Below are 15,156 nucleotides of genomic sequence, written 5' to 3' on the forward strand. Positions count from 1 at the left end.
TGGAAGCCTGGCCGCTTTTTCGGGAAAAGAATAAAAACAGAGGGAGGGAGATTTTCCGGCGCCGCCAGATATTATCCGGAAACAAATAGCAGAGGCGAGTCTGCACTTCCCAGCCTGGCCCATATAGTTCCACCAAGTTCTTTTCACCATGTCGTGACTCGGTTCTAATTCTTCCTCGGTCCCTCTATTCCTTTCACTGTGGACTCTTGAAATCTCCCATTTGTCTTTGATTTGGGTAAGGTTCGGGTGCGTGAGTCTCCATAATAACGAAAAGCAAAACAGGGGAAAATGGGAAGAATCTTCGTCGTGGAGCTGGAGGGCAGGTCTTACAGGTGCAAGTACTGCAAAACCCACTTGGCCCTAGCCGATGATCTCATCTCTCGGGTATTATTCCTTCTTTATTGGTAACCTCAGACCATTTTTCTGATTGGAAAGTACGATTCTCGGTGCTTGTTAGTGTTTATTAATTTGCTGTCTTTTATGTAATTGGGGCCTGTGAGGTTTGTACAGTGGATGTACAAGCATGGTTTAGTGACAATTAAGCTTTTGAAAACTTCAGCTGTCAGCCTTTACTCTCTTGGATAGCTAATGGGATTGGGGTGTTTTTATACTACTATACTGAAGTCTTATCGCTGGAGAACTGTTCTTGACATTCAGAAACCTTCAAAGCTTGATATGTTATGTTCCGTTATTGGAAGAATTAAAGCTTATGTAGTCGGTTGAACATTTCACTATTCATTGGTGAGGGGAAGTGATTCTCCGCCCTTCATCCTTTTCTGTAACCGCGAATCCATCAGCCAACAGGTTTTTAAATTTGTGAATTTGATTTGATGAGGGCATGTATGTTGTGATGAAGCCTGGACAAAGGATCTGACTTAGCAAGGTGATAAAAAGTTTTAGATACTGAGATGCACTAGCTCTACAAAAATTGGTTGAGTAAATCAATCATTTTTTTTACACTAAACATATTAATATACTTTTTAGTGAGGCATACTTCTGACACGTGTAGCATTTTTATTAGTAATGATTAGATCAATTAATTTTTTCAAAGATTGGATTTTCCTAGAAATTTTGCTCCAAAGTTATTGTTAATCTAACACCTTTTCTAAGGTGTTGATATGTGGATTGATTTCTGCTTCATTTTGTAAACCCAACCGATGGCAACAATTGCATCATGAATCTAACCTGGTCACTGGAGGCCGTCAACTAAGATGGCATCTACTAGAAGAATAATTTATGCCTAACATTATTGTTGAGTTTCTTATGATGCCTTGGCTTGTAAGCTTTTTGCAGAGTGTTCATAGTTTCGCTAGCATTTCTACCTTTTTCCTGACTTTTTTTTTGGAAGTATCCTTTGCTTCTTTCCTTTCCTCAGATGTGATCAAATCATTACTACCATAGCTCCAATCTTAACTATAGCTGGTCCCTTAAAAGACTGTAATTAACGTCAGAAAGCTTCAATAAGAAGAAGCTTGAACCAATGGTGTGCTTAGGCCCAGGAGAAGAAATGCCTGTGTCATGATTAGAAATATTGACTGTTCCAGTGCTGCCAGCTTAGCTTCATTTAGTATTGTTACTTGTATTTATCTTACTGTGATTGGGTGTCTTCATATAATAGGGATAACTACAAAAATGTGAATTACTATAATTTATTATGAAGGTAAATAAGAGATGAATAACTAAATCTATTGCTTCTTATTGCATGCATCATCCTTTTGTTGTTGATTTTGCTTGGTTTCTATTACTATAGTGCTTAAAATGCTCTAATAGATTTTTTTTTTAAAATCTAATTCATTAAGCAAAATTTTGTATCATTATTTTCAGGCTTTTCATTGCCGACGAGGTAAAGCATACCTCTTCAATAATGTGTAAGTACTTTGCACTTCTTACTGGGTATTCTGTTGTGAAAAATAACAGTTATGATAGTGTTTGTGTTGTATCTCGTATGTTAAGTTGTTAACAATACCAGCTTGTCACTAGTGTTTGTGTTTTTTATTTTGTTAACAATGCTTACTGATCCAGCTAAAGCTTTTACTGTGATTCTTATATTTTATTTTATATAATTTGAAACTACTAGTTACCCGATCCATGTAGCTCTCATATTCTGTAAACTCGTTCTTTATTGTGAGTGTTGCATTCATCAGTACACCATGGGCATCTTGAAAATTGAGGTGAGAAAGTGCAACAAGATGAAGGGCACTCTTGTGCATCTACAAATTTTAGATCCTAAGTCTAATTTTGTGAATCTTTTTCTATGCGAGTGCGTGCACTTCCTTTTATAAACCATGACCCAACCCCTTTTGTTGAAGATTACATCTTGTACACGTATATGATCAAGTTATTCTTTATTTAAAATAACCGTTGATGGCGCCATTGTTTGACAGTAATGCTTTTTTCTTTGTGTTCTGTTGACTCTGCCATCTTTATCCCAAGCACTAGACATGATTGTATCAACTGACATCACTTGTTCAAAGCAACAAATTGGATTAAATCTGCTGATGAGTTGTTGAATTTTTTTTGATTACGTGGCATAGAATGGAAGGAACCTGCTAGTAGAAATTTATTGATATCCTAACTTGAAGTGTGATAACGTGGAATTCCTAATATTCCCTTTTCTTTATTTAGTCAAGAGTTTATTGTAAATAACCTTACTCTTGGGGACATTATTATAAAATTCTCTTTAGCACGAGTCCATCACTTGTTAATGTATTCAGAAAAGATTCAATTATCCGGGGCTAATTCTTCCCCTCCTTTTCTCATTTCTTCAGCTCTTTCCTCTTTCTCTCTAACATATTGACAGTTCTGCGCAAATTGAAAGCTTTCTGATAAGTGAACTTGGAATCTTCAATTCGTTGGCCCTGATTGTAATACTCTAATGAGGGGACATCCAGAGAATATGTAACCATATTCAAAAGAATGATGTAAGTAAATGAAGTTTTTCCCTAACCTTTTGTAGACAGTCATGTTGGATTTGCTTACAGTGACTTTATAAGAAATTGATTTCAGGTCTTCTTAAGTGACCGAAATCTGGAAATAGTGGAATCTATGTTATTGGCATAAGTTTGACCATAGCCAAAGTTTAATCAACGATGTGGCTCAGACTTGCTGCTGTTCAAAAAATTATTGAAGATGTGGTGTTCTGTTCTTCCATGCTGGATTATGCAGCCGTTTCCTGAGACAATGTGTCTTTAAACGTTATATCCCAAAATTGCTTAACTCGTAGGTGCATGCCTTGAATAAATATGCGTTTGATATATCTGAGGAAGTAAAGCCGCTAATATTTGTTTCTATGTTCAAAACAGATTGTTTTTTGCGTCGTGTCAGTTGGAATCTATATTGCTCTGTTACAAATTCATTGATTCTTTCTCCTTCACTCAAAAGTTTCTTGCCTCCCATGTTGAATTTACTGTTTTCAAGTTATTATGTTTAGAGGAGGAAGTTCAAGGAATTGTTTCCAGGTTGATTCTTTGTGGTGAATTTTCCATTATTTATTTATTGTGACCGTCTTTCTTTTGTTATGAATAATGTCGCCAACCATTCGTTGTTCTTTCATGTCAACTTTTCTCCTTGATAGATGTGATTGATATTGATTCAGCCCTTGAATTAAAAAATAATGAAGATGCTGTCTTTGCAAGCTGAGTTTTAGTAAAACTGGATGATTATGAGCATGCAGCAATATTTAATATTTGAGAGTTTCTTATATTTGAAAAGTACTATCAGATAATTGCATAACTTCTTGTAAAATTGGACAAGTACGATATTCAATACGGGAACCTTCACACATCCATGTGTTGATAGAGAGAGGGAGGGGGAGAGTTTGAAAGCATGTCCCAAGGCTAACTTTGTGTAGCTCATTATTGCAAAAAAGAAACCGGAAACAATGTTTTATCTTTCTTTAACCTTGCAATAATTGCAAATATTGGATGATTAAGGACTTGTCTGTTTCCTTCATTCTGGGATGAAAATATTGCTTTGTTCTGATTATTTTAAGATGCTAATGTTTTGGGCCTGTGATCTAGAGTGAACATCACAGCTGGAGTACTAGAGGAAAGGATGATGCTTTCAGGATTGCATACGGTGGCAGATATCTTTTGCTGTTGCTGTGGTCAAATAGTTGGCTGGAAATATGTAATTTTCCATTAATTTACCCTTTCGTCTTCTTGCATCTGCAAATAGTGTTAAAGATGAAACTCTTAAAATGCATATTCTGGATAGAAATTTTGTGGTTGTGGTGGATTAGTTTGGTCCGTGGATATGCATGGCCCAACGTAATCCAGGCCATTGGTCTTAAACTCAAGCCCATCCTCCCACATATAGTATTCCCTTTAGGGCCAAGTAGGGCTTGGCCTCTTCCAGGCAAACAAAAATCTATTATTTTACTCTTTCAATTTTGCATTATTGTGTTTGAATATATGTTTTTGGATTAATACAATTTTTGATTCCTTAAGTTTGCATGAATTTTGGTTTAGTCCCTCATTTTAAATCATAAATTTTGGTTCTTTAAAGGGCAAAATGGTCTAGGTGTTTATTAAATTATAGGAACCAATGCTTTAAACGGGAGGAAACTTGAAAGATCAAAACTTGTAATTTGAAACTTGAGATTGTATTAACCCAATATTTTCCTTACTTGCATATCTTATTTAGGTACTACATAATTGTGTTTTCCGAGTCAAATTTGACCTAAATTTTATTTGTTTAAAAGATAATTGGGCCAAGCTCAAAGCTTTAGCCGTGGCTATTACTTGGCTCTTAATGATGGGCTTAGGACCCTAGGCCTTCTAAAAGCTTATTCTGGCCCAACCTGGGTTTGGTAGACGAATGGTTATGGAAGAGAGACATTGAAGTATTTGTCATGCATAAGCTCCCCTTTTTTAGTTGTAGTCGCCTGTCAAAAGACTTTTTAATCCCTTTAATGCTATTGTTCTGCTACAGGAGACTGTGCATGAGAAGAGCCAACAGTATAAAGAGGGGAAGTTTGTTCTTGAGAGGTATCATCCTATTCTTTTTCTTGTTTGCCAAAAAAAGGAAAAAAAAAAAATCATCTTGAGAGGTACCATCCCATTCTTTCGTTTTTCCTCGAGAGGTATCATCCTATTCTATTGACACCTTTGCTAAATATCTTTCTGGACTATACGATGTGGTTTACTGATTGTGTATAATCTTCTTGCTTGTCCATATGACAGAGGAAGGATTGTTGATGAAATTGATATCTCCCCTGAATTCTATATTGACACTCATGCCAGCATGAGTGATGCTGAAGACGCTTAGCATGTTTCGTTCTGGTCATCAAACACTGCTTTTGTATGTGAATAATTATAATAATTGTAATGACTATAATAATAATAATAAGAACAATGGTGTCGCTTTTTCCCCACCCTGATCTAGCATGCTTGCGTTTTACTTTTTTCCTTTTTTTTAATACTGGAGCAGATGAACAGGAGAGACTTCTCCAGTGTGTAAAGCTTCTGGATGGAAATGGATTAAAAGTATCGAACACTTTACTGTAGCAGATGAACTTATGAGCCATATTGCTGAATGTATCCCTAATTCCCATCCTAATGATTTTAGCATTTGATTTCACTTCGGTGAGATTGATCCTTAACAAGAGCATTAAACTCTGACAGTGACAACTTTCTAGTCTCTTCTATGTGAAATTTTTGTTTAGGTGTCATTCACCCTGTTGGTTGCAGCAGCAATGGTTTTCTTGTTAAGTAATTGGAGGAATGACGCTGATATAATATGCTTAATGATCCGGCTTCGCCCTTAAATATTTACTTGAGAAATGTTTCAAGTGAAGTCTTGACTGAGAAGTGAATCACTATATTAGTGTTAGAAGCCCTTGATCTCCTCTCTGATTTTCTCTCCTTATTCTCTCCATTAATTACCCATGATTCTAGCTAGGCAATAAATTCCTGATTTCTTGTGATATTGCAATATCTTTCAATTATTATTTGATTGTAACCGGATGGTATGAGACTCTATAAATTGTACCCACATCATATGAAATAATATGTTAGAGTGAATTTTCAATACTCTTTAAACATGGTATCAGAGCGTGTGAGCCCAGAAAGGGTCCTGGAGAGTCTGCCGTAAGCCAGAGAGAGAGAGACGGCGAGGATAGAGAGAGAGAGAGTGAGGCGTCCTCAAAACTGGAACCAGAAGTGGTTCGTGGACGACACCACCCCTCCAGGCCTCACCGGCATCCCCAGATCGGCGCGTCCCCAGAAGCCGACGTCCAACGGAGCTGCGCGTGACTCTCACGCGCCGTTACAAGCTCCGCGCGTGAAGCCCACGTGCCGCCGCGCCCCGCCACTGTACCAGCGCGTGCCGCCCACGCGTCGCCGCCAGAGACCTCCAGTACCTCCCAGAGACCCAGAAGATGGATAACCCAGAATTCCCACCACTTTTTGGGTCTGTTCGCAATATTCCAAGGGTCCTCATGTCCGGTACATCTTCAAATACTCAAGCTACTTCTTCACCAGTGGTTACTCCTTCTTCAGACTTGACAATAGCCGCTGAACCTCAAGCTATGGGGGTAGCCCACAAACTTAATGGAAGCAATTATCTCCAATGGTCTCAAAGTGTATTAATGTATCTGCGTGGGAAGCGTAAGGAGAAGTATATCAATGGAGAAGCAACACAACCTTCACATAATGATCCCAAATTTGATACCTGGTTCGCTGAAAATAATCAGGTGATGTCTTGGTTGTGCAATTCAATGACTCTCGAAATCAGTGAAGGATACCTTCTTGCAAGCACAGCCAAGGAAATCTGGGATGCTGCTAAGCGGACCTACTCTACCCTCGATAACACTGCAGCCTTATTAGATCTAAAGAGGCAGCTCAAAGATCTGAAACAAGGCAACTTAACTGTAACTCAATACTACAGTACGTTGACAAAGATATGGCAGCAATTGGACCTCTTTGAAGTACATCCTTGGAAGGATATGGATGATGCTAATTACTACAGACAATTGGTGGAGAGAGGAAGAACATATGACTTTCTGTTGGGCCTGAATGATGTTTTTGAAGAAGTGAGGGGGAGAATTATGGGACTGAAGCCGCTGCCATCCCTATTTGAAGTCTTCAGTATGGTTAAGTTCGAAGAAAGCCGAAGACACCTCACTCAAGGTAGCCTGACCGCAGCAGAGGGCTCGGCATTGGTGACGAGGGGGTTCCAGACATCAGAGGGCCCTGAGAAGAAAGGGAACAAGTGGTGCAACCACTGTAACAAGAGAGGCCACACCAGAGATGAATGCTGGAAACTACATGGGAAACCAACTCAAGGGAAACAGAAACAACGGGAAGATAGAAAGAGCCACCACACCTCCTCTGAAGAAAAAGGTGATGATGGAGACCAGTTGACCAGAGAAGAGCTTCAAATGCTTCGTAAGATACTTGAAAAACAAAACAAATCAAAATCTGTTCCCAACGTGAACTTGATACAGTCAGGTAATTCCATTATAGCCCTTAATGCAATGGTAACTAGTGATGAGACTTGGATTATTGACTCCGGTGCTACAGATCACATGACTGGTAATAAGTCCTTCTTCAAAACCCTCAAATATTGCCATGAGAACCTTAGAGTAAAAGTGGCAACTGGACTGTATACTAAAGTTGAGGGTGTTGGCAGTGTGGCTCTATCTGAAGATCTGGAAATCCATAATGTTTTGTTTGTCCCTGCTCTTACTTGCAATCTTATTTCTGTGAGCAAATTAACTAAAGGGAAAGCATGTCGGGTGATATTTGATGATGTTAAATGTGTTTTTCAGGATTCGACCTCGGGGAGGAAGATTTTGACTGCTAAAGAATGGGATGGACTCTACTACTTTGAAGGAAAGGATATGAAGATAGCAGGAGCAAAGAAAGCTATGGTTAGCTCCAACTCTCAGAATAAAAATGTAATGTTGTGGCATCAAAGATTAGGCCACCCCAGCTTTGATTATATGAAGCATGTGTTTCCAACTTTATTCAATAAAAATTCTTCTCCTTTCCAATGTGAAACGTGTCAAATTGCTAAACAAACTCGCGCCTCTTATCCCAAACATACTTACAAACCTTCCACCCCGTTCACAATGATCCATACCGACATTTGGGGACCAGCCAAAACCAACACCCGAACAGGCACAAAATGGTTTATCACATTCATAGATGATCACACCCGGGTCACATGGGTTTACCTTATGAAAGAGAAATCCGAAGCCCTACAAATTTTCAAAAACTTTTACTCGTTTGTGAGAACCCAATTCCAAACTACCATCAAAGTCCTGAGAAGTGACAATGCCAAAGAGTATGTGAGTGGAGCCTTTAGGGAATTTCTTGAGCAGGAGGGAATCCATCACCAAACCTCATGTGTTTATACTCCTCAACAAAATGGAGTTGCTGAGCGAAAGAATAGACACCTTTTGGAAGTAACCCGAGCTATTATGATGGAAAGAAATGTTCCAAATCTGTTTTGGGGAGATGCTGTACTAACCGCAGCTTATCTTATCAACCGCATGGCCTCTAAAATTCTCCACTTTAGTACCCCTATTCAAAAGCTCCTCGAGACTTACCCCACTTCACCTATCATCAATACCATCCCTCAAAAGGTCTTTGGGTGTGTCGTCTTTGTCCATAAACATGATGGAGGCAAACTAGGTGCTAGAGCAGAAAAATGCATTTTCCTCGGATATTCCTCCACCAAAAAGGGGTATAAGTGTTATTGTCCCACCACCAGAAAACTTATAATCTCCAAAGACACAGTCTTTTATGAGGATGATGCTTACTATCCCAAATTACCCATTCAGGGGGAGCACTATGGAGTAGAATGGCTAATTACATCCGAACCTATAACCATACCACCTCAAGACAACATCCCTGAGCCGGAAACGGAACCAAAAACCCCTACTACTATACCTTCTCCAGAACACCAAAACTCCACAAACACCCCTCACCCAATGGAAACCAATGCTGAAATTGATGCAGGGGTGACAGAGCACTCAAGTCCTCAATCAGGTGAACAGGACAGTAGTAGTAGGGTTCCTTCCATTCCAAGGCAGCAACATGATTCCAATCCGGAGTTGGATCCTGAAGAGCTGGGATGGCCTATTGCACTTAGAAAGGGGGTAAGATCGTGTACTCAGCATCCTATTCAAAAATTTGTCTCCTATGGCAATTTATCTGCGAGAATGCAAACTTTTGTAGTGAATAGCTCACAGGTGAAAATTCCAGAAACATTTCAACAGGCTGTAACAGATCCTAATTGGAAACATGCTGCATATGAGGAGTTGAGAGCCTTGAAGGAGAATAACACGTGGGATATCACCACACTTCCTAAGGGCAAGAAAGCAGTGGGTTGCAGGTGGATCTTCACCCCTAAATTCAATCCTGATGGTAGCATCAACAAGTACAAAGGAAGATTAGTTGCCAAAGGGTACACCCAAACCTATGGGATTGATTATCAAGAAACGTTTGCTCCTGTGGCAAAGTTCAACACCATCCAGGTACTCCTGTCTCTAGCTGCCAACCTTGATTGGCCCCTACATCAGCTAGATGTGAAGAATGCTTTCCTAAACGGAGATTTGGAGGAGGAAGTGTACATGGAAATTCCAGATGGAGTAATAGCTCCACCCAACTCAGTTTGCAAATTGAAGAAATCATTATATGGCTTGAAACAATCTCCACGAGCATGGTTCGACAGGTTTGCCAAAGCGATCAAAAGGTTTGGCTACATTCAAGGACAAGCTGATCACACTCTTTTCGTCAAACACAGTGATGGAAAGGTAACGATCCTAATTGTGTATGTGGATGATATAGTCATAACTGGCAGTGATGAGGTTTCTATCTCCCATCTCAAGAAAGCCCTAGCTAGGGAATTCCAAGTGAAGGACCTAGGCCAAATGAAGTACTTTCTTGGAATGGAGGTTGCTAGATCCAAAAAGGGTATAAGTGTGTCCCAACGAAAGTACACACTGGACTTACTCCACGAAACAGGAATACTTGGGGCTAAACCTAGTGAGACTCCTATGGAAGAGTCATGCAATCTGGAAGTGAAACCAAAAGGGACACCAGTTAACTCAGAAAGGTACAGAAGACTTGTGGGCAAACTAATCTACTTGACTCATACAAGGCCTGACATTAGCTATGCAGTTGGAGTGGTAAGCCAATTTATGCATCAACCCCAGGAAGAACACATGGAAGCAGTATACAGAATCCTCACCTACCTCAAACTCAACCCTGGAAGAGGACTATTCTTTAAAAAGGGGAGTACAAGGAGCATAGAGGTCTACACTGATGCAGATCATGGGAGAGCTGTGGACAACAGAAGATCTGTCACAGGATACTGTACTTATGTTTGGGGAAACTTAGTCACTTGGCGAAGCAAGAAACAGACAGTAGTCTCAAGAAGCAGTGCTGAGGCTGAGCTAAGAGCTGTAGCCCTGGGGGTATGTGAAGGAATGTGGGTGATTAGACTTCTGAAGGAATTGAGAATTTCCTATGAAGGACCTATGAATCTCTGGTGTGACAATCAAGCCAGCATTGAAATGACCAAGAACCCTGTGTATCACGACCGAACAAAGCATGTTGACATTGATCGGCACTTCATCAAAGAAAAGGTCGAGGATGGCATCATTAACTTGAACTATGTGCGTTCAACTGATCAGATTGCTGACATCATGACCAAACCGTTAGCCAGAGTCAAGTTTGAAGGGCTTCGAAGCAAGCTGGGAATGGTTGACATCTACTCTCCAGCTTGAGGGGGAGTGTTAGAAGCCCTTGATCTCCTCCCTGATTTTCTCTCCTTATTCTCTCCATTAATTACCCATGATTCTAGCTAGGCAATAAATTCCTGATTTCTTGTGATATTGCAATATCTTTCAATTATTATTTGATTGTAACCGGATGGTATGAGACTCTATAAATTGTACCCACATCATATGAAATAATATGTTAGAGTGAATTTTCAATACTCTTTAAACAATTAGTAATAAAATCTATAGGAAATTACATGATTTATAAATCATAAACAATATAGTCTCATTTCATATTTTATGCAAAGTATGCGACTTGAGTAGTTGACTCGCACTTACCCAAACTTACTCATATGGCCTTTTGAGGTGTGTTAGGATTAACTTTTCATAAATATCTTTACGCAAGTTGGAGCAAAATTTTTTTTATATACTTACCTCGTAGACCAAAAAAATCTCTTCTTATTGTGCTGCTTATACTTTATCATAGATGAACTGTACAACAAATGCAGCTGATAAGAAAAACTGAACAGTAATATATTGCCTTCTATTATTTGTTTCGCACGAAAACACTACCGTATTATCAATTACGAACAAGTATAGTGCTAGTGTACATCAGAAGGGGTTTAGGCTATAATATACATTGAACAAGAGCGCCGGATGAGTTGGAGGTTGAAGATTGCCCTCTAGAATAATGAAACCGCTAAATTGAAAGCCATTCTGTGAAGTCCTGGAGAGGGTAAAAGCATTCAGAATTTACGGGAGCATATCTTCATTACTTGCCTACTTACTCGTGCTATCTGGTTTGGAAGTCTTTCAATTAGACTGTCATGTACAAATCTCTCAGCCTTCAGAGCCTGGCTTGAAGTTCTTCTCCCTTGCCTTTATCGAGATGGTCACTTAGAAAAAGTCAAGAAAATCATCATTGTTCTGCACACTATTTGGCATAAGAAGAATCTAGCACCGCATAAAGGTGTGATCTTAAATCTAGATAAAGTTAGTGAAGAAATTAAAAGTAAGGCTTTCTATCTCCAAATGGCTTTCAAGTTATTAGGTAATAGGCCACTAACTAAAGCTTTCTGTTTGAAGCCTCTCACTGCTCACAACTTGCCAATACAAGGTTTATCAGTTTTAATGAAAAGAAGTAAGAGGAAAGGGCATACATCATGCTCTCTCATTATCCTTTCTCAGGGAAAAGCTATTCACTCTTTTTTTGTTAACGAAAGACATTCAGATGCTACCCTCTTACTTCTTCTAAGCTTAAGAATTGCGTTGATTTGGATTACAAGCAACAGTCAACATCTGGGAGAAGACGATCTATGTCTGCACCTTGTAGGTGTTGGGAAAAAGCTTCATAACATATATCAACATTTTGGTCTTCGATTTAGCAATCTACTACATGATATTTCTCTTCTATTATCCTTCTTTTCTAGTGTTCAAATTACTTCTGTTAGTTTTTCCTTTTTTTCCTCTGTATTTAATTCCTGTTTCTATCCTTCTGTAACTCTTTAACTTTGTATGTTTTCTTATGTTAATATCATTTTGCCTTTTCCTCAAAAATAAAAAATAAAAACTGAAAAATGTTTTTCCTTTTTCTCCTCTGTATTTAATTCCTGTTTCTATCCTTCTACTATTGTAACTCTTTTAACTTTGTATGTTTTCTTATGTTAATATCATCTTGGCTTTTCCTCAAAAAAACTAAAAAACGTTGCGAGAGTCCAAATAGATTTTTCCACTAGTATGTGTTTAAATAAATACTAGAAATATTAATCATAATGAAATGTTACGATGCAAATACCACTTACTGATTCAGGTAAATTAGGGAGAGGGTAAATTTGAAATAAGTCTCACTATTTTGTGACTTGTGTCTGGGCACTACAATTACAATATTTATACACACACACACAGATAATGTTAATATTAATGATTATCCATTCATAATTAGTTCAAATAACATAATGGTAGATTTAAATGACAATTCATGCCTTTTGACAAAAAAAAAAAACAACAACAATTCATGCCACACAATTTTCCCCATTTGGCGATTGAGAAAGGGGAAACAGATTTAAATTTGTTTGGAAAAAGTGATTTTTAAAGCTTATATTGTTCTATAATAGGATCTTTGATAAGGATAACAATCATGTTCGTTGTTTGGTAAATATATTATACAAAAATTTCTTTCAAAAGCAAAAACTATTTTTTAGGCATGAAAAGGTGAAACTAATTGATAATAATACTATATTAGTAGTATTTCAAAGGGAAAAAGACAGAAAAATGCACTCTTAATTTCAGAAGTCCAAAAAGGTCCGCTGAATTCAACAAATCCCAGTTTGGTACCATGAGACCAAATTGGGATTATTATGTGAAAGGAAAAGACCAAATTGCCCTTCATTTTAAATATTACTTTTAAAATATCACAGCCCCTACTGGCCGGCCGGCCACCGGACCTCCGGCGACGGCGGTCACCGGAGCTCCGGCGACCAGCCGACAATTGGTCACCGGAGCTCCGTCAGTCGGAATTTTTTTTTTTGAAATTTTCACAACTTCAATATAACGGTTAACAACTTTTGTAATGCGATTAACAACTTCAATATAGCAATTAACAACAGCTTTTCTGGAAAATTCAACAAAGTCCGGCGACCGGAAACAATTTTTTTGAAAATTTTTACAATTTCAATATAACCGTTAACAACTTTTGTAACGCCATTAACAACTTCAATATAGCAATTAACAACAGGTTTTCTGAGAAATTCAATAAACTCCGGCGACCGGAAACAATTTTTTTGAAAATTTTTACAACTTCAATATAACGGTTAACAACTTTTATAATGCTATTAACAACTTTAATATAGCAATTAACAACAGCTTTTCTGGAAAATTCAACAAACTCCGGCGACCGGAAACAATTTTTTTGAAAATTTTTACAACTTCAATATAACGGTTAACAACTTTTGTAACCCTATTAACAACTTCAGTATAGCAGTTAACAACAGGTTTTTGAGTTATATAATTTTTCAAAAAAAAATTGTTGTTAACTGCTATACTGAAGTTGTTAATAGGGTTACAAAAGTTGTTAACCGCTATATTGAAGTTGTAAAAATTTTCAAAAAAATTATTTCCGGTCGCCGGAGTTTGTTGAATTTCCCAGAAAACTTGTTGTTAATTACTATATTGAAGTTGTTAATAGCATTATAAAAGTTGTTAACCGTTATATTGGAGTTGTAAAAATTTTCAACTTTAGTATAACGTTAACAGTTACGTTTTTTTGAAAATTTGTACAACTCCAATATAACGGTTAACAACTTTGATATAGCAGTTAACAACAAGTTTTTAAATTCAAAAAGTGGCATTTTTATAATTTCAGTAATGTCTTTAACAAACTCAAAAACCTGTTGTTAACCGCTATACTGAAGTTGTTAACCGCTATATTGAAGTTGTAAAAATTTTCAAAAAAATTATTTCCGGTCGTCGGAGTTTGTTGAATTTCCCAGAAAACTTGTTGTTAATTGCTATATTGAAGTTGTTAATAGCATTATAAAAGTTGTTAACCGTTATATTGAAGTTGTAAAAATTTTTAACTTCAGTATAATGTTAACAATTACGTTTTTTTGAAAATTTTTACAACTCCAATATAACGATTAACAACTTTGATATAGCAGTTAACAACAAGTTTTTAAATTCAAAAATTGGCATTTTTATAACTTCAGTAATGTCTTTAACAAACTCAAAAACCTGTTGTTAACCGCTATACTGAAGTTGTTAATAGGGTTACAGAAGTTGTTAACCGCTATATTGAAGTTGTAAAAATTTTCAAAAACATTATTTCCGGTCGCCGGAGTTTGTTGAATTTTTCAGAAAAGCTGTTGTTAATTGCTATATTGAAGTTGTTAATAGCATTATAAAGTTGTTAACCGTTATATTGAAGTTGTAAAAATTTTCAAAAAAATTGTTTCCGGTCGCCGGAGTTTATTGAATTTCTCAAAAAACCTGTTGTTAATTGCTATATTGAAGTTGTTAATGGCGTTACAAAAGTTGTTAACGGTTATATTAAAGTTGTAAAAATTTTCAAAAAAATTGTTTCCGGTCGCCGGACTTTGTTGAATTTTCCAGAAAAGCTGTTGTTAATTGATATATTGAAGTTGTTAATCGCATTACAAAAGTTGTTAACCGTTATATTGAAGTTGTGAAAATTTCAACAAAAAAAAATTCCGACCGACGGAGCTCCGGTGACCAATTGTCGGCTGGTCGCCGGAGCTCCGGTGACCGCCGTCGCCGGAGGTCCGGTGGCCGGCCGGCCAGTAGGGGCTGTGATATTTTAAAAGTAATATTTAAAATGAAGGGCAATTTGGTCTTTTCCTTTCAAATAATAATCCCAATTTGGTCTCATGGTACCAAACTGGGATTTGTTGAATTCAGCGGACCTTTTT

The 15,156-nt window shown here is 37.6% G+C and overlaps 1 protein-coding gene across 2 annotated transcripts; it reads left to right on the top strand.

Annotated features, from left to right (window-relative positions):
• LOC114762188 (protein yippee-like At5g53940) lies at window positions 1-5,559 on the top strand. Of its 2 annotated transcripts, none has more exons than XM_028951645.1 (5): window positions 1-384; window positions 1,825-1,868; window positions 4,020-4,128; window positions 4,933-5,083; window positions 5,184-5,559. In XM_028951645.1, exons 1-5 carry the CDS (start codon window positions 289-291, stop codon window positions 5,246-5,248), a joined length of 465 nt encoding a protein of 154 aa, XP_028807478.1. In that variant the 5' UTR covers window positions 1-288; the 3' UTR covers window positions 5,249-5,559. The 2 variants fall into 2 exon arrangements, with proteins under 2 accessions (XP_028807478.1, XP_028807479.1); XM_028951646.1 differs by having other exon boundaries at window positions 15-384; window positions 4,933-4,988.
• The last annotated feature ends 9,597 nt before the right edge of the window (window positions 5,560-15,156 follow it).

The sequence above is a fragment of the Neltuma alba genome, unplaced genomic scaffold (genome assembly GCF_004799145.2).
Source record: "Neltuma alba isolate B1F8T4 unplaced genomic scaffold, ASM479914v2 tig00011198_pilon, whole genome shotgun sequence".
Taxonomy (NCBI): Eukaryota; Viridiplantae; Streptophyta; class Magnoliopsida; order Fabales; family Fabaceae; genus Neltuma; species Neltuma alba.

Coding starts and splice junctions, on each gene's coding strand:
- LOC114762188 (XM_028951645.1), top strand. CDS start 289: ATGGGAAGAATCTTCGTCGTGGAGCTGGAGGGCAGGTCTTACAGGTGC. Junction 1,869..4,019: donor GCATACCTCTTCAATAATGT/GTAAGTACTTTG, acceptor CCTGTGATCTAG/AGTGAACATCACAGCTGGAG. Junction 5,084..5,183: donor CTTTCGTTTTTCCTCGAGAG/GTATCATCCTAT, acceptor TCCATATGACAG/AGGAAGGATTGTTGATGAAA.